Source organism: Lingula anatina, chromosome 1, assembly GCF_051362555.1.
Source record: "Lingula anatina isolate TDL-2025a chromosome 1, LinAna3.0, whole genome shotgun sequence".
NCBI classification, from domain to species: domain Eukaryota; kingdom Metazoa; phylum Brachiopoda; class Lingulata; order Lingulida; family Lingulidae; genus Lingula; species Lingula anatina.
The window spans coordinates 64,718,993-64,744,741 of NC_141767.1; the positions used below are offsets into that span (position 1 = coordinate 64,718,993).

A 25,749-nucleotide genomic window follows, 5' to 3' on the forward strand; every position below is an offset into this window, starting at 1 on the left:
GTCTTCGGTAAATAGATGGTTTTCCTAATGTACGTATGAAACACAATATTTGATACGAGGATGTAGTCTTTTGTTTTGTTTTGTGTACATTACATTAAGTGTAGGCCTACGATGAAGCGCAGTGATTTTTTTCTCATCGACATTTATGATATATTGTGCATGGTAACTTACACTACATCTAAGGCTCGTAATCAATCATTTAACAAGTACTCATTAAAAAGTACATGTTCACCTTCCACTCCAGGTAATAAAACAATGTTCTCGTTATATTACAAATAGGTAAAGGTAATGTTACTGTATAATCTCTGCATATAATTTTTTTTGAAGTTTCAATTTCTAATAGTTTGTGGTATTTTTGAAAGCAATACCATAACTGCAAGAATCGTGTACCTTTCAAAGCTGGGGGCAGGTTAGTGGTCGGTGTAACTTAACAAGTCGGTACTTTTATCTCAGAATATAATGAACGCCATTGCTACCTTGTTTGTTTGATTAATTATTATTTTTTACAGAGCCTGCTACTCCTATTCCCAGCCCGTTCCAAGGTGCTTATACTTTTACATATGACAACATGACGGGCCTGTGTGACACGCCGCGCTCCCAGGTCGCCGGCTGTGCCAGCAACTCGCACCTCAAGTTCAGATTCAAAGAATGTCCGGGTTTCTATGACACTAGTAATTTAGGTAAGTGGCACACTATTTGGAAATGAAGCACGGGATTTTACAATTACACATGTCAAATGTCTAAGGCTATCGTGTGCTTGATAATAGATTTTCGTGATAGTGATCACAACATTCAGGCAGATATTTTTTAACCATTTTGGCTAAAAAATTTAAAACCTTGTTTTGAGAAATCAATTCTCTTAAAACACCACACTTAGATTACAGTTAATTGCGCACAACCACTGGAAAATTCGTACATCTCCAAGAACTGTGCCCAATGTGCCTGTTTCGATTGCTTCATGTTTCAAGACCTGTTCACTCTGGAACGATTGAGGGTCTGTTTAAAGTAAAGATGGCTTGACTATCTGAACAAGCCGCCCAATCATGCTTTTTAGTAATAGAATATATACGTATTCAAAACAGTCACAAACATTGTAATTGACGTACGTCGTGGGTCGTTTGATTGATTTTCTATGGTAAGAAATCGCTTTTGGATATCGTTATTATGGCGTTCTCAGATAGTACGCGCGCCAAGTCTGGTCGACCCACTTCCACTGGAAGCAGGCCTTAAGTGTACGCTTACGCCAACAGAATAAAAACAAATACAAGAGGAAGAAAACCAAACACGGTAGCAACATCACAGAGATACTGTTAATCTAATACCATGTAGATTCTAGATTTACATTCCTGACGGTGTCTTTAACGCACAATAATAACAGTACATAGAGAATGTGAAACGCTGTAGCAAGACTAAAACTAATAGGTTTATTAAAGGGTGAAATTTATTATACGTCTTCGCTGTGCATATGTCATTCCAGCAGGGATATTGACAGCGCAGAATAAGGGACCTGGAGGTTAGGAAGATTAATGTGACATTGAGTAAATGATGATTAGAGTGTTAAGCTTTCTTCTTCCTTTGCTTTGTTTCAAAGGCCCTTATGGTGATGAGATAATGCCTAACTAATGGCGACGATTTTTCTTTACTTCCTAATGATTGTCATGGACTGAACAGCGGGAGCGATTGCTAAGTCATTAAAGATCGAATGTATTAATCAAACGGCTTGCAGTTAAATAAGCTATTATTGAGTGTTAGCCTGAAGTAAACAGAGGAAAATAAGAAGAATTAAGAGCAAAACCTTTTGCATTTGTCTTAAGAATAACCTTTAAATTTTCAATTAATCAAACATGAGAAACTGAGTCTTTTAAAGTTGACATTCATTCTGTCGACGTGAATTACGAACTGCCTTTTTAACTGCGGGCCACAATTTCGTATGTATGAAAACCATTAGGCCACTTTAAGCTACTGTTTTCCGGAGGGGAATCACCGAGTCGTTCGGGCCCCCTAGAGACGTCTACAAAGCATTGGATGCCAAATTGGGGTTGGCAGGCTCCACGATAAAGCAAAAGCCACGCGCTCATCTTCGGGGCTTTCGTGACAGTGTAAAATGAAGGAGGGATGATGTCGATATTTCTTTATTAACCGAGGAAGGGGGAAACAAACTAAGTGTAATGAGGTTTTGTGACTTAAGTTTTTCCTACAAATAGATTTTTTTTAACGGGGATGTGGCCCATGCAGCACCTGTGTGAATGCGTCTTAAACTCACTTGTGTATTCTTCAAAAGTGATAATTACAAACTTAATGACTCTTGTTCTTACGGACATGAGTCGCCAATTTTCTGTATCAATACAAAGCGAGTTTTGTGATTAATTGGTCAAATATGAATTAAACGTGCAACGTATCGGAGAATCAGGCATAAAAATTAACTTCGAAATTCGAGATCACGCGCAAAAACTCAGAATGGTGAGAGATGGTTCTGAATTGTGATCGGTACGATTTAAACATAGTGATCGTTTTGATAGAATGTTTTTAATAAAAGGAAAAGTTGGTGTCGATATTACACGTATCTGAATGGTTTCATTGTGTTAAAAACGAGACTCCACAAATTACTTATTTTACTGATTTTACAGATAATAGTATACGTTAGACAACGGGATAGCAAATGAAAGTATTAAGCTAAAATCGAAAGCGAAAATTGATAAAGAAATGTCTTAATATTATGTGCGATCATGAACCTGCGTGTATCCGAAACTCAAAGCTTGTGCATTTCGTGGCAAAAAGCTCCCACTTTTCCGTGTAATTTGACCATCAACTGACTGCATCTCAAATGGGCAGACAGATAAATATCTCCACTGATGACAGAAACCTTCGTCGCTCCCTTCTGGCTCAGGTGCATAAAGAATGGATATCGGAGCTTTACCAATTTATAACCCCCTCTTCGAGATATCAAAATCTGGACCAAACGCTTATTAAGAAGGCAGCTAGTGGTTATTAATATAATTGTGGTTGTTTATGTTGAAATGTACTTGTTTGCGGGGGTAAAGATTACAGAAAATCTGGAAAATCTAATAACATTATTAGTATGAGTGCAATTCTTCAGTACTGTGTGAACTATGCAGAAAATATATCGACGTGACTAAAAATTGTGAAGATTGTGCCGATGTATTCGCAATTAAGGTACTGTAATAAAGATACGTTGACGACAGCAATGCCGATGCAAGCTCCCCTTTGGTATTAGCTGAAACCAAATTTATATCCATCATTTGAAAATCCTCCTAAAGGTTGCAGTGGAAACTAGAGAGCTCGGATAACTTTATTTGTTTCGGAGGTTACCCTAGTAATTTACGCGATTTCGACCTCTGCAATAAATCGTTTCTGTCAATGACATTTCTTGACTCGACCTACTTAAAAAGAAAAGTTGATGCGATTGATATTATTCCCTTGGGTCATTAGCATAGTGCTAATGCAGATATTACTCAACATATCACATATATGAAATATGGGGCAGTTCTTCATTACGGTTCTCATGAGGGAATTGGCACTCAACGCTAAATATAATAGTTATTCCACATGTTGTATTTACTTAGAAAAAAAAACCCCTCCAGTTCCTAGGTCCAGCAATAGAAACGCACCATGAAAACGCGTTGATTATTTGTCCATAAGGTTAGAAATAGAATATCAGACATAATGCTTCATCTAATTACTACATTAGAAAGTTCAAGATCGAGAAAATGAGGGGTTTTAACTTGGTTATCCCAGCACGGGGGGGACTGATTGCTTCGTTATGACTGTAGATTTTTACACGCCATAAACGCTTATTCAGCTGAGACGCCATAATATGATTTTAGTCGATGTTGAAAAATTGCATTTCAGTTTGTAGTCGTCTTTTTATTTATTGTACCTCCAGCGTGAGTGGTACAAATTTCATCTTATTTTTGTTGTTGTTGTTCTCTCGATGAAAAGAATGTATCCGTTCAATGAATTAGAAAAACGGCGGCAATTTATGTTTGATATTTCAATGAAATTGTGTCCTCTTTGTGTCTTGGAATTGATTTTAACAATATTTTCATTTCGTAGGTAGCACTCACTAGCAGTCATAACTCATAATGGGCTTCTGAAGCCTCATTCGTGTTAGTGACTGAATATTCCCATACAAATGTCAAATTCTTTCATCGTTCCTCATAAATGGAGGACCTGCCGGCAGTATATTAAAGAATGCCTACATATCTTGTTGCCTAAATTCCCGGAAAAAATCAAGATTTAGAAGATCCTTTTTTTTGCTTCAAAGTAATTCCAAATGTCGTGACACGTAAAGTAACTAAATGGTAAATAAGACAAGTCCGTGTTTTCGTGCCTGTAGATCTTGCTCCTGCTTGGTACAAGTGTACATGGATTTTCTTAATGAGCTTTGCTATATAATGCATGATGTCCGTGATCAATACTCGATGCACTCTACTGAGGTGCAACCAACAGCTCAATGTTCATCGTCTCTTCATATATATTTAATTCTTTACATACACGGACCGCGCGCTCTCTTTTCCCTACGGGTAAAATCCTTGTCTTATATATTATGCATTTGTGTGGACATAAATTATGATTTCTTTTTACCTCACCCCATCCCTTGCCCCTCCACAATCACAAAATCAACACATAAATACGCGTTTTCCTCTGTTTGATGATATGGTACTCGTATTAGTAACACTTGTTTCTGACCCTATTGTAATTAACATAACACATCCATTAAGAACAGTGGAACAGAATATACCAAGTAATTACTCTGCGAATTATTGTTTCTCCGTCCCAGTGATGACAGCAGCACAGTGGTTGTAATTTAGATGGCTTGTGTCTCCCAAAGCTTTAATTCAATCATTAGCTACTATCATCCACACGTTACTCATTCTAATTCAATAACACGGGAGGGATACCCGTTTCAACGTCTGGTGATGCTATTTCGATATCTCTTAATTTGAGAGTATTTATCTAATAGGCATCGCTCCTGAGAATTAGTACACGAGACTTTCATGTAGACGTAAGATTTGAACATTTGGGGGTAATTACTAGTCATTTTGGGTATATAAAGCACATTACCGCGTATTGAATTCACATAATGTAATGTCGTGGTCAGGATTTGTACTATCTCTCAGAGATATTGAATACCACGTGAGTAGATAAATGGTACTGAAACTTCAGACAGTTACAATATGCACATGATATAGGGTATGCAATACAATGCACTAAGTATCAAAGCTCACGCAATTCAAGTGAAGTTAGGGTCAGTTCGAACATTTTTAAAATTTTTTGTGCATAATGCATTGCTATTACATTGTTATATGTAGTATGAAAATATCGAAAATCATATCCACTTAGCTGTGATGATAGTTGAATTGTGACTGATGCACTGAATGTAGAATTGGAAATAATGGATTTAACAAGAAGCTTATGAATTCCACGCAGAAACCAATTAATCTGCTTTGCTTGAAAGGGTCCATGGCTCTCATGACTTTCAAATAAATCCAAAGATCGAGTTATCCTTCTTGGCGAATGAAAAATAAAACCAGTGAGTTTAATATCCGCCACCTGCTTGGCGTCATTAAAAAAGAAAGAACGTGCGGATGAAAAGTCGGATTGTCTGATATTTACCAATTGGCCACTTGAAAGAAAATTTTGGGAGTCCAAGGTCTTATTACAAGATCCCCGTAGGAATCCAAGTATGAAACCACGTGCTATAATTTGATACGGTAAAGATGTGGGTCCGGAAACCTTGAGCGAAATTTCACACATAACATGCAACGAGGATAGATTTTCATGTGAATAACTATTTGTATCAAATGGTAGGGGTGTTTATAAATACATTCGGAAAATTCAATTAAGAAATCAAACATGCCAAGTTGCGGAAGCAACTATGGTATCAGATCATTTGGAAGAGAGTCAAGTTTCTTGCTACGTATGTAATGCCACTTCTATGCTGTTATTTACAAAAAAAGTTAAACTATTTTAGATTACGTAATATTCTGCAATTAGGTCCACAGACTTGTAACATACTTAAGTGAACGTATGTGTGTTTTTGGGCAGCACTTTTAACGTTTTTATTGCATAAGAACGTGTATTTAGGTTTGTGCAGTAACTTTTGACTTTTCAAAGGTTTTGCTGCTCTTCTTATTCACTTCAATTTCTCGTTTCATGTACAGATCTGGACTTAGAAGTCCTTGCCACGTGGAGGGATGGAGATAACTACATGTATGGGAAGTTCACTAACAAGAATATTGTTACATCCAAGCGGCTCATCTACCGGTGCTTTGTAAGTTAAATTCTCTAAAAATGCTTTGATTTTCACTCCTAAATGTTAGTTTTTCGCTTATATTCAAAGCAGCGATTACGAATGATAATCAGATACCAATTTCCTATGTTTAGGATTGTTGACAAGATTGTAAGGATTTAACTTAATCGTTGGGGAGAACAATGTTTTTCTTTTGTTAAATATAAATGTTTCATAACCTTGTTATGTTTTCCAATTATCTGAATACTTTCCCTGTGCTTGATTTGGACGGTGTGTTTCGTTGCTAGGCAACCCATGGTTACATCTTACTGCCCACGGTTATCTATGGCCTTAGATATTTTCGCGTGTTTGCGTAAAGGAAGATAATTTTGTACATGAAGGACGGGCAGACTTATTGCATGCGTGCAATCGTGTAATCTTTTCTTCTGATTACTTTGAAAATTGCCTTGCCAGAAAGGCATGGGAAGCAAATATCAAATGTTGATTGTAAATACCAGCACAAAAGATCTATTTTCGTGTCGAATAGGTCGATTTGCTACACAAAGATTTTGCTGAAAAGTTAAATTGGATTTATTTTCTGAGCAAATGAACTTTTGTTATTAGATAGTAAGATAAAGTCGCCTGGGGATTCTTTTTACTTGTAGAGAATGTTTGTGTTCTGAAGAGAAGGAAATGCTCGACAAAGTTCAGTTATCTTATATGTAACATATTTCAACTTCTTGCCAAATTGAAGTAACCAGCCATTATTATTGCCTTTTGTCAGCAAAATTCAAACGTACAAATAAATAAATAAATAAATAAATAAATAAAACATTTTGATTCATTCTTTTTATAAGGGTAACACAACATCGGTATATGATGATCAGGAAAAATTATATTTATCTGGTTTATAAAACTTAAAGAGAAGCCCAGTGCCATTGAAAACATAAACTTTCAATCGATATTTTAGAATCTTTACGATCTTTGTAAAATGAACAGGTAAGAGAGTCAGCGTATCTTAAGATATCAAGATTGTGACAGCTTTACCATAAAGACTATTATAGATTTTTTAATGTGATGTAATATGGTTTCAATATTTACTTTCTTTGTAGAAATATGAAGTCAGAGGCTCAACCGTATCTCTTGCCAGCTCCGCCGATGCTCTTTGCCAAGGAATTTTCAGTGTAACAGACGCTCCGCTAACTATGACTTTGTCGAAAGGTGAGCAATATTTTGGTTATTAAAGCCTAGCCAACTTTTTTTCAGCTTTTACTTTTCATTCATACTTTCCTTACCGATTTTAAAAGATGTATATCCGAAACAGCAAAACGGGATTAGAAACATTACGTGCACTACACTTTTTAGTAACAATGCGAATTTTGTTTCTCATTGGTTTTCCTTTAGCGTTTTAACTATTCAAGATCATATTTTATGCGAGTTTGCTGTCGGTTTCTGGTTGACTTATAATGCAAAAAAAAAAAAAAAAAACAACATATAATGGAATATAATGGAGTCCTTTCTTTTATTACGCCTTTTTCGATTTTTGACACGACAACAGCTTATTTGATACGGACATCCCTCTCCGAAGGTTACTTTTTTGTTTAAGGAAGTTCTTATACTGTTTGGGAAGCTAAGCCTTTTTAGCAAATTGGCCAGGAACAAAGTAGCCAAATATCAGGACTGCGTGCCGTAGGCCATAGATCTGGCCTCTCAGACAGGCCATCTGTGCCTCGTAAATAAGACCAAATGGACTCCTATAAGTAGAAGAAGGAAAACACAAGACACAGCTTAAATCTTAACTTGCGCCAACTAAATCAAATTTATTTCCTCTTGCTCTACCTTTATTAGTTTTTGCACTTGGACGAATCTAGATCTCGAAAGCCAAACTGTAAATATGTGTTCTAAAAAAATCTATTGTTTTATGCGCTTCTCTTTTACATACATTACTCAACTATTCCAACATCCCCGCCCATTAGTTAGTCAAACCTAGCAACCTATCTTTTAGTCTCAGTATTTGAAACTGCCATTTATTGTTCAAGAAATGACGCGGATTGCTATTTGGCTAATGCAAAATATCTAGACACATAAGTTTCAGTTCTAAAATCTACTAATGGATCAGACAGATATAATAGATTTGATATTTATTTTAAGAGTTCTCACTGCTCTTTCTTAGGAAAATTAAGCTGAGGTAACATTCCAGGTCCTAGCATTTGGAATTTGAGGAGTTGCTTTTCTTAAATCTAAACCAAAGGGAGATAGGTCTTATAATAGACCAAAATGAATGGAAACCGCACTGTTATCAAAACGTATCCTTATCTGTGCATTATGCTTGATTTAAATTTTCAATCCGATAAGAAAAAGACGCGGTCTGAATGTTCACCAACACTGTTTAAGACAACATCAGTGAAGTGCTCAGTTTTGAAAATAATCGTCCTTTGCAGCCACTTTCAGTGTCTGTATCAAGCTGTTCTATTACCTGTTTCAGATGGCCGCTGGCCCATGCCGGGATGCACCTTCCCGTCTTGGGTGACACAAACAACGTGGAGAGACATGGCCTACGCCTATCAATACGAAGCAGATGATGATGGATATAGCATACGTATTAGGCATTCAAAAATTCCAGGGTACCCATTCAGGATCATGAAAGCTCTAAGGTGTCAAACTGGAAACTCTAGTGCTAACGTTTTTGAAGCTGTGAGTTATACGTCGCATGGATGGTAAGCACTTTTACAATTTTTCGAAGTTCTTACTTTTCTTCCTCCGAATTTTACATATTTTTAAAAACTGAATGAGGTACGTGTAACTTTAACACCAAAGATAACATCTGTGGCAAACACTGTTTTACATGGTTATTTATCTTTTAAACATATATTGAATCTTATATAATTAAACTTGTCGTCTTTATTTTAGCCACTCAAATTACCAGTGCGTAAGATTCATAAAGAGGCAAAATAGTGTCATAGAAGTACACACGGGTAAGTGAAACGAGCTCGACGCAATCAATCCCATCCGAGGCACAACTGACGCAAGCGCAGTTTAAATTACATTTCATTTTTAGTGTGCCTATAAAAGAATCGATATAATATTTCATTAAGGCTTCCACGTAAAACATATTGCAAGTTATATTTTTAAAACATTAAAAAATGATTTAGCCATAATTATATTTTGTTTTCTAGGAGAAATGGCATCAATGTTTGAAGACGCTTGCAGCGGGAGATACACACAGAACCTTGAGAAAAAAGTTTTGATACGTAAGTCATATCATTTGATTTCAATGGTTTCATTTATTTGAGTGTGTTTTATTTATTTATTTATTTATATAACCCAAGTTTTAAAGTAAGGAGCCGATTTTTCTGCGAGGCAGACCATGATTCGGCTGCACCCATTGTTTGGGGTCTTTACAGAAACCGAAGTATTTTTATTGAAAAATGTAAATTAAGCCGTCTACAAATTTCTTTAAAATTCAACATAAGTGCTGTTACTGTTATAACATTTGACTGATAATCCGATAATGTCAACACACATCATGACTTTCACATAAACATGTGCAATTAACTTTCTAGCGTCTAGCATTACCAGCACGCTTTGCCCAATGGTGAACAATTTCAGTATACGCACAGTCATATCACCAAAGTGCCAGGATACGATTCAAACCGGTGGTTGTTATGACAACTCCAAAGTTAAAGTACAGCTCTGTGAAAACGTTGCTGGTTCGTATATTTTTTAAATGTGTGTTTATTTTGTAAATATATTATATTGATGTCAAATTATGTTCAATTGCTTCTGTGTGATCTGTATCATGATGTCAACATTTTTCTGACGACGTTAATCACTCAATTGCTGTTAATTTATTTGAACATATATTCTGAAGGTGCTTAATATTAATTAATCGATTTAATTTTTTTTTCTTTAGTCCAAACCTTGGAGTGCCTTATTAGCTGGAAAGAGCAATCAAAAACATTCCTAGTTGCGAAGATTCCCGATGAAGACAACATGATTGCAAATTGCTTTGTAAGTTCGAATTTATAAGACACAGAATTTGAAAATGGTCTGCCTTTTTTCTTACGTCAGGTGGACCTGTTATATAAGAGTATAATTATTGCGATAAAAATCAGTTTTAAGGAAATTGTCACCCTTCGTCCAAAACTCCGTATTTATTGCCTTGCATACATTCTTTTGGGTAATATAAATAAATCTTCAGTGTTCAGTGACTGAATTTATTAACGTTTACACATATGTCACCTTACGGATGACGTCATAATTGCGATTTTGGGGTAAACACCTGAAAAATCGGTTTGTCAGATTTTTCTTTTACCTGAGCACCCACGATCAACGTTTCAACGCCGGGTTAATGATACCATTCAGTACTCCAAAACCCTGCCAGCGATTTTTTTCTTTAAAGTCTTAGTTCGGATTTTATCATTGATATTTAGCCAAATAATACCTCTGGGTTAATGAAAATCTGTATCTAGGGGCTCATAACTCCATAACAAAAACATTTAAACCGAAATTATGATGGAACGGGATTGTAGCCTATACACTCCTGGTCAGCTCTGCCAATTTTCGTGATAAAATCTTGTTCAGGGATGAAGTTACGCCCCATACAGATTGTTATCTCACCTCAAAATAGAAAGGTGTCAAATAGACTATTAAAACTTTGAGTTGCCTATGCTTATACATTGCAACGAAAAAAATACAAACTTTGATATTTTATACTTCCAAGTGTTTTTAATCAGCACAAAGATAGATACATATTGAATAATAAGATGCAGGAAAAAAATCTTTCTCGGTATCTGGATGATGATAAAGGGTTACAATATCCTTAAATTTTACAACTGAAAGATAAAATGTACTAATTTGAACGTTTCTGCATTATTTTCAGACAATCAAAGATAACGGTGATAACGTACAGTTAACCATAGACGCTGGATGCAATGGAGACGCCGCGTTTATCATAAGTCAACCTATACAGTACACATTTAAAGAACAACCAGGTAGGACGAGCTTTGCTTTGGTTTGTTTTAATCTGCTTTCTGTTATCAAAACTGAAAAGGTTCTCAGCTCGGCTTATATGTTTTCTGAAAAGCTAGACTTAATAGTGTTTTTTTACCACACTTTACTGTACCCACCATTTTTCTGTTGGAACCGTTAACTCTTCGAGGTAGTAAGACGCTTTGAATTCTGACCAAGATATGCTCGTTTCTTTGATTGTTGGTATTCAATTGAATAAATATAAAAGCGTAATTACGATATAATTGTACTTTACGTGGACGGTAAAAGATATATTGTATTCTTCCATGATCTTGTATTCGATTACAATATGTATATTGTATAATAACGTTGACTTTTTGTATTATTTTAGGGCCTTGTGAAACAACAAAACGCGACCCTTCAGATAGTTCAGAAGACGGTTTGAATTCCGACAGAACATCGGATTCAAACAGTGGCAGCACAGACAACACTTACAATAGTGCTTCTTATTCAAGGACGTGCAATAATTTAATCACATTGTTAATTTGCAATTGCTTGTATATTTTATCATTACAGCCACGGTTGTGCAGTTGATTTTTTTCTTGCCTAATGATACTATGATGACCAAGGTGAAGCATTTTTAACCTTGAATCTCGCTCTCTCCTTCATGGTAGTGATATATAATGATCGTCTGTGATGCTGTGGAATGACTATGTACAGAGCTCTAATTTCCACATTGTGTGTCAAGTTTGAAAGAAAAGGATACTCCCATCGACGATATTCGTGTCTCATTCGAAACCAGGGAAACTCCCGAGTGGTAATCACTTTATTGAAAAGAAAATCTGGTTTAACTCTGCTCGTGTTTGACTGCATTTCTTGCCTTGCTGATAGACTTTCGTGTCTTCTGCAACTCCCGGAGAAAATTGGAATAAGACTTTTACTTTTTTAATCATTATTAGAGACCTGTTATATTTCTTCGTAGCATGTTTGTAATATTATGTTCTTATTCGATAGCGCATCAAATGTACATAGAACACTTCAGCCCCTTGTAAACTGCAATTACCTAAATTGAGCACTGTTGTCCCTGAAATATGTCTAAAAATGTTGAATAGTAGAGGGTTTTTATTTCAGGTATTCAGTCTTGCAGGACGAGACTAATTGTGCGAATTTTTTATGTTAAGGAAAAATCTTACATTGTACTAGCATACGCTGTTTGAGGCCCTGTTATTGGAGGCCTGTAATAAAGAGGCAAACCACGCGCCTCTGGGGAGTGTCTGGGTAACACCCCTGGGTCCTGACTTAATTAAAAAATTAATCTGGCGAAATTCTTAACTTGGTTAGTGCCTCGTTTGCTTATACCTCGCAACAGCTAAACATACTGTACATTATGTCGTAGCCTTACGTTAATATTGCAGTTAGTGCAAAACTAATACATAATTCAACACAAGTCCGAACAGTTCAAGGTGCTAATCAAAAGGCAAATGAAAAGTTTTTTTTAATCTCAACACCCAATTTTAAATCAATTTTGACACACTATACTCATAATAATCATATTTTTGTTTATGATGTTTTATTGTATATATCTAAGGGTAAATATAGTAAATACGTTAGATTTCTTCGTTAAACGAAGATTTTAAAGTAAAAGAAGAAATTGGCAAATAAGACGTTACAATACTCATTCAGACTTTTTACATTTTTATTGTTATTTCATGGTAAATCTTACAAAGTGTTACTCTTGTTGTGATGGACATTTGTGGATGAGAATGCAAGTTGTTGTTAAAGTTGTATACTCACATTTGTAAATATTGTACATTTCTTTCAAATACTGTACCTATTTCACAAGATGGTTTATTTTCATGTGATTTGAAAAGCGGTATTCTGTTTGGATGTTGGGAATTCTTGATTTATATTGGATAAACATAACCGACAACAAAGCATGACTGAGTCCAACGGTGTCAATTTATGGTAATACAAAGTATGTATTTTTTGTGTTAATTTTATTTTAGGTTACACTTTCTGTATGACTTTGAGGTTGAACAATACGGGTTTATAGCGTATTGTAGTTTTCTTAATGGATATTAAATTCACATATATTTTTGTTTTTATTTCACTGTTATTTGCTGTAAATCTAACTGAGAGGTCATAAGAATTTTTGTTTTGTTGAGATGAAAAAAGATTTCCTCGTGCAAAAAATACCGATAATACTCTGTATGGCCTACTTTTCACCAACAAAGCCTATGGACATGATCAATAATCGAACGAGTTAAGACTATAATTTCAAATAAGGAATTAGTCCTACCAACGTTCTTGATTAATTAACTCATATAGATATATACATTGCATAATATTTCAAATGCAAGTCAATAAAGACTGATACTAGAACATTTAACACTCCGCTATGTTTGCTCGTAAGTAATGGAGACAAACCTCACTAATGCCCAATTGTGTTAAAATCGGGAACTGAAGAATTTTTAAGAATAAAAAATGGCCACAGGCCTACATTACGCCTTGTTGTCAATTATTAGATGGGGACTAAACTTGGACAAATAAAACGTGTTGTTCGTCCATGGCCGTGATTTCTAGCTTGCATTACAAACAAATTTACGGTTTGATTTCACAAAATGTGATAAGTGTTATCGTTTTCAGAGGTGTGTCGGTCAGCCTGTCTATTTAGTGTAACGCTTCATAACAAAGTACACTTTTCTTTGTTCTTATTTTCGTTTATTCAAGACCATTGTGCTGCAAAGATATACAGAGCGATGAGCAAACAAGAATGCAATCATCATAATAATCTTATTCATAGCTATAATCTTACTATATGATAACTATAATAATAATGATAATATTAATAAAAGAATTAACAAAACTATTGACCACGTACGTGCAAAGATACAGTATACAGAGAGATGAGCAAATAAGAATGACAGAAAGGGCGGCGACGATATTTATAAACGACGAAAGGCGGGAAAGATGACCAATGGGAATGAGAAAGTAATATGACGCCCTCGTGACAAAACAAAAGACGAACAACAGTGAAGACAATACATTCATACGGCTACATTAGTTATTTGTAAGTTTGCCTGTTAGCACTCTACAGGTCACAAGTTTGATCATATCACTTTCATTTTTCCTTGAAGAGGTATCCAAACAAGTAACTTTTTTGGGGTCAATCAGTGACAAACTGAAAACTTTCTCTAATTTCTTAACCCTAAAAGCTAGACCTCTTGTTGTTGCATCTTGTAGAGTTATAAAAGGGCAACATTGGAGGTCGTTTCGCTTATTTGTTTTCCAAACGGTTAAGGAGTTACGTTGTTTCAAATAGTACAACGTCGCAATGTTCAATGGCGAGCAATGGTGCTTGTTTTCCAAGCCTTACATCTCCAAAACTGGCAGAGATACACCCATAGTTACTTTTGAACTTATATAGGAAGTTATACAATGTTACTGTGACCTGGAATATGACATTTGACCTTTTTTCATATTAAAATGACTTTCCCAAATTTCCAACCTTATATATCTACCTTATATCTCGCAGAGATCCATTCATAGTTACTATGGAAATGCTCTATAGGCCTACAGAAGATCTGATTGTCATAATTATTTACATTATAGGGGCCTACTTCTAGGAGATAAATTAAAGAACAAAACCAGTATTTATTGAATTTTCTAAGTGATCATGAGTAATACTTTACAGCTGGACGTTTTGCAATTGTTAGGCCTACAGTAACGTATGTTCCTTTTTGAGGTTAAACGATAACATATTTTTATCATTCATGGTTCCAGAAAGAGTGAAACTTTGATACAAACTGCCTTATGTGGAACCCTAAAACAATCAAACATAGTTTGTAATCTGTGCACTAAATATTTTAAGAGCATGCCTGTGACCTCATTTGCACCTCTATATTGGTTTTGGTTGATCTAAAAAACCAAATTTGGATCCGCTTGTTTTTTTCACGTCAATTTTTTTTTTCGCTTTCATTTTCAGTGGTTGTTTCGAAAGTGTTCGCACGTCAGTGCAACGTTTCATTTTGATTCTTGAGTCTACTTTTGTATTGGTAAATAGGCACAGGACAATGCTGACAATCTTCTTCTATATAAAAACAAAGTGGTATCTTTAGGGTTGTCATTTTATACGAATTGGGCTCATCTTGGCGAGTGCCACCTGGTGATCATATAGATCGGCGTAGCAGTTGATGCATAGTTGCAAAGTCATACTCGCAAGCGCAACGTTCCCCAGTGATTTTCTAGGCTAACAAGACGTACCATAATCCGGCATTAACCCCAACAAAACAACAATGAAGCTTCTTAATAATTTGGTAAGTAATGTAGTAAGCATTCCAGATTTAAACCAAGTCATGAAGAAAGCATGTGATCTGCCATAAGTTGAATGCCCATGTACTGATGTTTGATGGAGCCCATACCGGCGGTACCGGTGTAACGTGACAAAGAGTCTCCCATAATAGAGAGTCCTCTGCCTATTCTTTTGTAAAGGTAAGCCGCGCCCACTTACCCGTAGGTCAGGCTCACCCTAACTGTTATAACTAAATATAGGGGGGACTAAGTCGCTTTCTGTTATACTGACTCGCCGACGCTGTACCCGCCATTAGTTGTAGACTTGTGGGAACATGGGGTTAGTTTTGTTCTTTGGAATATTCTTTTCCTTTGGGTCTTAGCGTTCATTTAAAATAATAGATTTAATTATTGTTATTATTTATAAGTGCAATTTTTTTGTGACGTTCCAAGTATCATGCAAGTAAGTGTTTCTTTTTATTACTTCTGTCAAGTTTTGATCGGAAATTGATTGTTGGGAAATGTTGATCATTTCGTATTTGGATGTCAGTTGCTATATACACAAGTGACCACATGGCAACACATAAACTATAGTTTGTTTTATATTACTTGGTATGTTGTGCATAGCTCTTGATCAGGTGAAAATTGAATTGTTGAAAAGTATCCTATCCCAGATTTTTTATTTTTATTTTTATTTTATTTTATTTTGCAAAAAAAATAAGCATTTTTTACAACTCACTGCTCATTGCTTAACAAATCACTGCACTTGGATGCAGTGTTTTATACAATTTAAATAATTAAATAAATGATTTAAATAATTTAATAAATAATTTAACAATTAAATAAATAATTCATCAGTCCTAAATGACAGGCCAGTCAATAAGGGCCCATGTATGGGACATTTTCTTCATCACAGATCAAGCACCCTATACTAGAATTTACAAGATGGCTTTCTTGTCACCTTTAATTTAATTTAATGTTGTGGTAACTATCTACCTATCTATATGACAGTTATGGGAATATGGTATATGTCAAGGCCCCTAGTAACAGTTTTGTTGCTTATTATATTACTTTTAAGAACATGAAACTTTTATACTTGAAGAGTCAATAAGATGTACTTGTAAAATGTTTTTAAAATGCAACTTATTTCATCCTTCAACACACACACACACACACACACACACACACACACACACACACATAGCACATGACTGTCAAAATTTGCAGGGCCTGAGGCACCAGTATTGATATTCAGACCAGTGTTATGTAATGTGTATGTGTTGTAATGTATGAAAGGTATTGTAGAGTGGATCCATATTATTGATAAACATACACTGGTGCATTTTCAGCATGGGCATGGAATACGGCATACTTGTTATATAACTTCAAGGTTTGGCTTTGTATGCTATACAAAAGACCTATGAGAGATCAATATGATTTGTTAATTGTGTGTTAACAGTGATCCTTGTGGCTATCAGATACAGTGTACTAGTAGTCAGAGCTGTTTGGTCATTGCATTTTTCTAAACAGATGAAAAGCATACCATGTACTTCTTGATAAATGTCATTGTATTAATTTATGAATATAATGCACAATGTAATGTGTTTGATATGATATGATATCATATATTAATATGAGTGCAGTTGTTCACATGCAGTCTTATCTGTTCATATCAAGAGCATTGTTTAACCACAGGTCCACAGCAGTTAGTAATCATAGACCCCATTCCCATAGATTTTAGATCGATCTATCTTTGTGGGGAGTCTCACTGGATTACTGTCAGCTTAGCCGGCTTAAGCGTCTGTCCTGCCTACTAAAAGCTGTAAGGGGGTAATTAACTATGGTGCACGCTCGGCTGACTGCAATTTAGCGTGAACCCCCAGGGAGTTAGGTCGGTCTAAATCTAAATCCCTGGATCGATCTAAATCTCTGGGAATGCACCCATAGTTCCCCTTGCAATAGCCTGTGTTGGTGCTTTGTTTTACTTAAATATTCTCATGTGGTTAAATCTCTTGCTTGAATTAAACATTAAAGATAGCCTGAGCCTCTCAGTTAAGTGTAAAATCAAGATTTGCGGGATTTAGAGCAGGGTGGGGTCAGAAGAAATGACAGAATAGCAAGAGCGGCATGACAAAGAATAAAAACTGACTGAATGCACTGGTTGAACTCTTCAGTTCTCCCAGTTAGGCCACACTTTTTTAATTTTATGGATGACATCCTGCGCGCGCACGGATTTTCGCCCGTTCTCCAAAAAAAAAAAAAAAAAAAAAAGCCCCCCCCCCAGCCCCCAACGAAGTTGGTTGTCGCAAACGTTGTTATTGAATTTGCAAGGAAATGAGCTTTCTGCGCATGCGTATTTTCGCCACGTGGAAATGCGGCCACTTTGCTGTCAAATTCATCTCTAGGATTACTTTCAAATTACACAACAATAAAAGTCATAAAGAGAACGGGCGCCATCGTTTTGGACTGGTATGCCATTGATATTGGGCATGGAGATATCACCTTTTTACAATTGTACGAAAGGCTGGCGGCGGCCGAAACATTTCTGTGACATTCTGTATAAAGCAGCACATTACCAGGTTTTCTGTAGCGAAAAAAGGGTCGACAAGGGCGTCGAGGTATTTGGTGGGCTGAAGGTCGGACAGGCCACCTGACAGTTTAGCTGCTTCGTGTGAGTTGAAGTTGACAAAATGGCATCGTCTGAAATGACCTTTAATAGATTTGGTAGTATTAAGCATATCTTTGCATCATTTTTTAAACATTTCTGTGAAGTGTTCAAAATGTTTTAATATTCTGAGAATACAAATAAAGACACAGTGTTTGATTGATATTTGTTTTATTGATTGCTATACCAAATGAATGCATGAAATAACCTTAAATAGATTTGGTAATATGAAGTATATCAATTCATGACTTTTTTTACATTTCTACGAAGTATTCACAATGCTTTAATATTTTGAGAGCATGGATAAAGACATATTGTTAGTTTGATACGTGTTTCTGTGATTAAATTTGTGTTTCCAGCTGTGTACTGACAGCATTCCTTTACTTAAGCAGTTTTTTTTTTTTTTGGACTGTTTTTTTTTTTTTTCGCCCTCTCGCACCGATTTTGGGGTACTCAGAGGATGTCATCCATAAAAATAAAAAAGTGTGGCCTTAACAATAGTACATATTCACCATATTTTAAGTGTCGCTTCAGTAATACTTTCTAAGATGACATTCCTAACACATAGAGTTTCAGTTTTATTGCTAGAAGATTAACCCTACATGCTGTATCTCGTACACTTTCTACTCTCATATATGATGACATGCAGTGATCTCCATTGCAAGGTGTTTCAATGCTTTTTCTTTCAAAATATTTGTGCTGTATTGCCTGAGAATATAATCTTACAAAGCTGTATCAAAGGGAGGAGTGCGGAAAGGGTTGCAAAAAAGGAAATGAAAGAAAAGACCAATGATAGTGCACCTTCATAAAAATAAACTATTTGGTAATAATGTAAAAGCATCTGAAGTTATGTACTTTTTCTCTTGGGCATTTTAGGAAGAATTTAAGGCAGCAGTGGCTGCAACAAGCAACGGGAAGATTCTTGTCATTGACTTCTATGCGGAATGGTGTGGCCCTTGCAAAAAAATAGCTCCCTATCTGGAGGTAATTTTTTTATATGTTTTGTATTTTTATACAAGCACAAATACAAACATAATACAGACTTACATGGCATAAACAACCTATTCTGATGGCTCATTACATGCCACAAAAGAATGACTGATAGATCAATGACTTACTAGTATCTGATTTAAATATTTAAACTGTATGTTGAATGTATATACCATTCTACAGTCCCTTGTCCTGTTTGTCTTGAAATCTGTGAGCCCACCCCTATATTTTTTAAAGAATAAAATTTAAGAAAAGAAAAAAACCAAAGATTGACACATTTTGGCATGATCAGGAAAATAGGTACTCTTTGAAGATTGACCCTCATTTGACATTTTTGCACTTGGAGTGAGGGGCTAACATGTTGGGGAGAATTATATTTTGATGCAGTCAGACAAAGCAATGTTTGGAAATTAACACAATTTACAATTTCAGAAGCTTGCAAAGGAATATGAAGCGAAAGCAGATGTCTATAAAGTCAATGTGGATGATGCTGATGTGAGTATAACCTATGCAGATGTGTATTTATCCTGAGTTTTACTGATCAGTCAATATACAGATTCTGTTCTTGAAAGTGAAATCATTGATGAGTGAAAAATGTTTGCTTAATTGAATTTAAGTAATCCTTTGAAATGTGCTTTGTTTTTGTAATCTTTCACATGATTTAAGAAAAATAATGAATTTTTTTTGTAAAATAAAACATTCTGATCATTGCAGGATATTGCAGCACATTGCAAGATCAGTGCAATGCCCACATTCCATGTTTACAAGAATGGAAAAGAGGAAAAGGTAAGAAATGAGAGACACAACAGGAAAGACATTTATATGGACAGACGTGTCTGGGCATGTAGCCATTACCTGTCTGTTGTTGCCATAAGCAACTGTGCAATTTCTTCCTTAACACCATGAAATGAAAAATGAAAAACTTGTTATTCTCAAACTTACAAAAATGATTTTTAGGACTGAAATGCAGCTCGAGTTGAAACAAGCCTATTTGGATTTGTGTCTTGAAATTATGAGTTTTCTTGAATTTTTTTAACTCCCATGGGTGTGACATCCTATATGTTACACTGGGTTCCCATACTTAGATCGATCCATGTGGATCGACCTTACTCCCTGGGGGTTCATGCTAAATTGCTATCAGCTCAAGAGGCTTTAATGTCTGTCACACTTACCGAATTAGCTAGGGGTAAAGATAATTACCCTCTAACAGTTTTACTAGGCGTGACGACGTTTAAGCCTGTTAGTTTGATAGTAATCTAGTGAGACTCCCCGGGGAGATAGATCAATCCAAATATCTGTGGGAATGGTCCCTAAGAGTCATTCACAGAATATCCACAGTAACTTTAGTGCTATAAATTAAAAATTGGTGATGATGGTGTTAAGCATTATGTAATATTGGCTCAAAATTAGTACAACATTTTGTGCGCTAATTGCAAACACCGTAAAAGAAAAACTCAGTTACTAATTATTCTCAGAATAATCATAAATAATTTAATAAGATTGAAACACAGCTAAAGTTAAATAAAAATAAGCCTGATGTTTATTTATTTATTTTTTGGGGTTTGTTTCTTTTTTTTTTAAATTTTGAATTTTTAAAAATTTTTAGTATCATAATTTTTCTCTATTTAAAGAAATTTTCACTTTTCAAAAAGTGGTATTTTCCAAATGTGTCTTCCCAGATGTGATTTCTGATGCCCAATTCTGTACATGTATTGTTCAGGATCTTTTGTTTCAAAACGTATAAACTAACAATTACCTTAACCCTCTTTTCAGGCATGTGAACTTGTTGGAGCATCAGAGGAAAAGCTGAAGGGATTATTTAAAGACAATTGCTAATATTCAGAATGTTTTACTTATTATTATTCTTACAGTTTGTCTAGTCCAGGAAACAAGCACAATTTAAATAAATGATAATGTACAAAGCAAAAGCTGCTATAAATTGAAACATATTTTACTAAGTGCATCATGCTTAAGGTGTGTCTTTCTAATAATTTAGATAAACATTAGAGATATGATAAGGTTTGGGCACCTTACAGTTCTTAAAAAAATTGTGTTTTTAATTGTTCATTAGTTTAACAACCTTGATTCTTGACGGACAAAATACAGCACACACTAGCTGCTGACCTTGAGCACTTTGGATTTCCTTCTCTACAATGTCATATTAAGTCAGATTTCTCTCTCAATTGCCTTTATCAGTTGTACAAGAGTTTTGTTGGTCAGCCTTCTTTATGGTGTTTGCCATTGTTAAATTTTTGTATACAACCCAGGGACTAAATAATTTTTTATGTGATGTAACATTTTTTTCTATGCACCAAAAATAAAAGCACATGCTCTGAAATGTTGTGTATTCAATTTGTGTTTTAACAATGAAAAACAATAACTCAATATTATAATCAGTGAAAAAAAGTTCTCTATTCTAGTTTTTTAATACTATCAAGTTATCCCTTGTTGTTCTTAATAACCTTGTGTTTTGTGATGCAAGCTTATCTCCTGATCTTGTGATGTTGAACAGGAGTGAAATGGGAAGTATCATGCTATTGCTATACTAAAAAACCTACCATTTAAAGTTCTTAACGTTTGGAATTGCGACCAAGAATATATTATGTGTAACTTTTATGACAGACATTGATAGTAAGTGATATGTTGTGCAAATTGGTTTGAGATTATTTTCAGAAAAATTTAAAGACTTAAAAAATCTAAGAGCGCATTCTCAACGAATTAAGCCAGGCTTTACAAAGCCGGTGACCTAAAAATGGCGGGCGTACATGAAAGAAAAACCGCCTAATCTTTTAATAGTCTCTCCGCCTTTCACACGCCTCCCCACACGTCATCCCTGCGGGGTACAGTAATTAAATCTCAGTTCCGAACATAAATATTTCCGTGAATATCTCTGGTGATATTATCTCCGTAGATAGTCAATTCATTGCTGCTCTACGGGCCAAATTATTCCTCTTTCGTCTCTGTTTTCAAAGATAATAGAACAGAAGAGCTTTTTTCCTTCGATCGCCTTCAGCGGCCATGCTTTCTTCACCACGAGTTTAACTGATGAGCATGCGCACTTAATATTTCTCAGGTAGCTTCCGCATGGCGAACGGAGACGCGATTTAATTACTGTACCCCACAGGGACGACGTGTGGGGAGGCGTGTGAGAGGCGGAGAGACTATTAAAAGATTAGGCGGTTTTTCTTTCATGTACGTCCGCCATTTTTAGGTCACCGGCTTTGTAAAGCCTGGCTTAATTCGTTGAGAATGCGCTCTAAAACCTATTATAGTAAGTTTTCAGGTAAAGTATGGGTGTCCTTTTTTTTCTTTTTTCCATAGTTCATAAGAAAAGGACTGTGATGTCAAATAATGGGAGAAGGTAAATGGTTGCGAAAGAATGGCTTATTTTACACTGTATCAAGTTCTACCTTTAAGTCAAATTACATAAATGAATACGAGGTACACTTTTTGGATTTGAAAATGTTAGGCCGCATTCAGAACAGCGAACTAACTAACTAACTAACTAACATGGTGACCAACGTAAAAGCTTCTTGTCTAATTCCCTAATAGATGCTTAATAGATTCCCTGTGGGAATTATGCACAAACAATGAAGTGGGTTGGCCATATTTGATTCATGGTATAGATATTCTGCAGTTTTGAATGCAGCTATAGAGGGGACCTTTAAAGATTCACATAAAGCGAGCGTGGATTTCCAGTAACACAAACTACTTGTGCTAGTTTCTTATACCACTAAGATAAAGTCGACATACTGAATCACTAAGCAAATTTAATTCTTGCTCAGTCAAAATTAGCTTTAAAACTGCACCTTCTTTAAATTTGTTCATAAATTGACCTCTTTATCTGGCCCTTCTTTTCATAAATGTCTTCTAAATGACATAGTACTGAGTGCATATTGCATAATCATCACTCTAACTCCCATGTATGAATGTATAGCTGAGAGCCCAATTGTATACTTATTCAATAAGGCTACTGAGGAATATTCAAAGTATAGAAAAAAAGACATTCATATATCCTTTTTCACAGAAATGTGAAACAATGCCCTACGGTATTTCTTTAAGTTGTGCCATTTGAAACCCAAAACAGACCTTTTTTATTCTTTAAAATGCACTGGTACATATGCACAAGGATGGACTAGTATGGTATCACAACGGTTGTATTGACATTTTGTGGTATCAAAATTATATCGAGATCAAAAGTACAAATGTGGTAGATATATTTATCACAATAAGCCAAACAGTGGTGACGTGTATGTAGTTTGTTTTATGTAAAAAAACAGTAAACCACAGCTCTGATAATAAATACTACTCGGCTGTTTCACAATCAGGCTGAACAATTAAATGTGGTTAATGTTACAAGTGTCTGCTAAATTTACAATTTATGATTGGAGATTGCTGTTAGACTGATATCAAAGACACTGTTCATAGGAGCAGAATAAAAAAAGAATTATAATAATTGGACTACAATTTACAAAAATATGGCCAATTATGTGTCCAAAAAGTACCTATTTCTAGCTGGGTCATTTGCAACTTGGGTCATAAATATGATGCACTAGCTCTTTATGTCAATGATTTATGGTGAATATGATATTGGTATATAATTCCCACAACATGTGTCTTCTCTTCTAGCAGATTCTTCCAAAGATATGTTCTGAGTAAAAATTTATTGTAACCATTTTGCTGCAACAGGCTTTTGTACACATTTTACTTATTTTTGTTAATGCAATGAAAAACATATTTGATAAGGCCAAATATTACTTTGAAATCACCTACGTGATAATAAGATGAATTTACCATGTTATTATTTAAACATAAGAAAGGAGTTGTGCATGTGTAACCATTATTATTATTAATGCTATGGTATTTATAATCATGAGCCCCTTGGTGTCTCCTACTTTTTGTAGTGTCCGTACCCCCCTATCTATTTTATTTAGGAATCACAGCATATTCTATCTGATTTTATTATTCTATAATGTCTACACTGACAATTATTTTGCAGGAAGAAAATAGCACATAACCCCTTATTATGAAAAGATATGCACAAATTTGGTGCCAAATGTAGTGTCTGTACCCCTACTGTAGTGTCCGTACCCCCAATTTATACATTAACCATTAGATAACTGGCTACATATCGATAATGATAAAACTTCAAAATATGATGCAAAATATTGTTTAAGACTATATATAATGCATTCTTGTCTTATGATGTTTAGAAAAAACATTGTATATAAATATATATATTCGATAAAGTGATACTGATTAATTCGAGTTAGGCAAGAGATTTTGCAAAGAAATAATATCAGTAAAGATGCTACTCTTTGCATCCAAAATGAACAATATTGGTTTGAATATATTGCCAAATATAGCTAATTGCAAAATAATAAATTGTTTATGGATTAATATTCTGTGGATTAATGTATATGATATATTTTGAGGGGTACGAACACTTCAATACATGAATAATTAACAGTACATTTATTATACTCTCAGTGAATGAAGTATCAAATATGGATGGCAATAAACCAAAAGCCAAACAGGAAAAGAAAAAGGGATCCTGAATATTTTACTGTCAGCAAAAAATAATTTAGAAAAAAAAGACGTCAAAGAGCTTATACCCGTAAAGATGCTAATAATCTTGCTGAAGCACGTAAGGAAGACGTTGAATGCATGTAACATAGCATAGAAGCAAAAAAAAAAAGAAGACTAAAGTAAAGAGAAGAAATTAGGACATACTGACAGAGAGTTAAGGAGAAGCAGAAACCCAACAATCTTGATAACAGTAGAACAAGAGGTGCAAATTAACGAGAGATGAAAAAGAAGAAAAGACTCCAAAAACAGGAATCAAGACTGAAACAAAAAAAATGAATAGATAAAAAAGGTCAAACAACAGAAAGAAAAGTTAAAATTAAAGTCTGGTGAATGAAAGTCACACTGAATGACACACAACCAAGCTCCAGCATCCACTGAAAAACCGTGCTGTGGTGTTTCTCCAAAAAACTCTTTGATTAATACATGTACTTGTATTCTTTTGGTTAAAGTACTGCTGTTATATCTTTAGTTTGTCATTTTTTAGATTTTTGGCAAAAATAACCGGTAAACAATATGATATTTCAGTTACAAAAGCATCAGTTACTTGAATGTGTAGTGTCCGTACCCCCAGATCATAGTCTAAGAGGCGTTCTGTTAAATTGAGCGTAGCACAAAAAGTAATTAATCTTGTGCTCTAAAAATTGTAGATATCATAGTTAAGATGTAATTCTTTTTATCTGTTACAAAATTAAACAAATGCATCAGAGTTCATTTTTCTCTCAAAGTGACCCCTACTTTGTACCCCTGATCGTGAAACAGCTGTACTGCAAAACATATGGCAGGTGTACCTTCCTTTTGCATAGCAACAGGCCAGAGCCGACGGGGAACTTGTAAACATGATTTTAAACCTTGACAATTCCGGGTACCATGCACGGTTGCTAATAAAAGAATTTCTCCAAGATATGCTGTTTGAATCCCAAACAGACTTTTTTTATTCTTCAAAATGCACCCCCCCCCCACCCCACCCCATTTGGTGGGGTGAGGTGAACTT

General features: G+C 35.2%; 2 protein-coding genes across 3 annotated transcripts in view; both read left to right on the top strand.

Annotated features, from left to right (window-relative positions):
- Positions 1 to 13,723, top strand: part of LOC106162403 (uncharacterized) — a 40,561-nt gene extending 26,838 nt beyond the window's left edge. The window contains exons 5-14 of one of the 2 annotated variants that reach the window (XM_013539699.2): positions 510 to 680; positions 6,186 to 6,295; positions 7,366 to 7,474; positions 8,739 to 8,970; positions 9,164 to 9,228; positions 9,430 to 9,504; positions 9,817 to 9,963; positions 10,167 to 10,264; positions 11,136 to 11,247; positions 11,616 to 13,723. In XM_013539699.2, coding sequence (XP_013395153.2) covers positions 510 to 680; positions 6,186 to 6,295; positions 7,366 to 7,474; positions 8,739 to 8,970; positions 9,164 to 9,228; positions 9,430 to 9,504; positions 9,817 to 9,963; positions 10,167 to 10,264; positions 11,136 to 11,247; positions 11,616 to 11,818 — 1,322 coding nt within the window. In that variant the 3' untranslated portion in view covers positions 11,819 to 13,723. The remainder of the gene's footprint in view (positions 1 to 509; positions 681 to 6,185; positions 6,296 to 7,365; positions 7,475 to 8,738; positions 8,971 to 9,163; positions 9,229 to 9,429; positions 9,505 to 9,816; positions 9,964 to 10,166; positions 10,265 to 11,135; positions 11,248 to 11,615) is intronic. The other variant, XM_087010948.1, reaches the window with a different exon arrangement.
- Positions 13,724 to 15,360: 1,637 nt separating this feature from the next.
- On the top strand, positions 15,361 to 21,507 carry LOC106161814 (uncharacterized). Its single transcript, XM_013538847.2, has 5 exons — positions 15,361 to 15,540; positions 19,056 to 19,163; positions 19,602 to 19,664; positions 19,884 to 19,955; positions 20,943 to 21,507. Exons 1-5 carry the CDS (start codon positions 15,520 to 15,522, stop codon positions 21,003 to 21,005), a joined length of 327 nt encoding a protein of 108 aa, XP_013394301.2. The 5' UTR covers positions 15,361 to 15,519; the 3' UTR covers positions 21,006 to 21,507.
- Positions 21,508 to 25,749: the final 4,242 nt, after the last annotated feature.

What these genes read in the sequence shown, in the direction of transcription:
- LOC106161814 (XM_013538847.2), top strand. Translation starts at nt 15,520, where the DNA reads ATGAAGCTTCTTAATAATTTG. An exon ending in TCAATGTGGATGATGCTGAT is followed by an intron (nt 19,665 to 19,883) that starts GTGAGTATAACC and finishes TGATCATTGCAG; the next exon opens with GATATTGCAGCACATTGCAA. An exon ending in AGAATGGAAAAGAGGAAAAG is followed by an intron (nt 19,956 to 20,942) that starts GTAAGAAATGAG and finishes CCCTCTTTTCAG; the next exon opens with GCATGTGAACTTGTTGGAGC.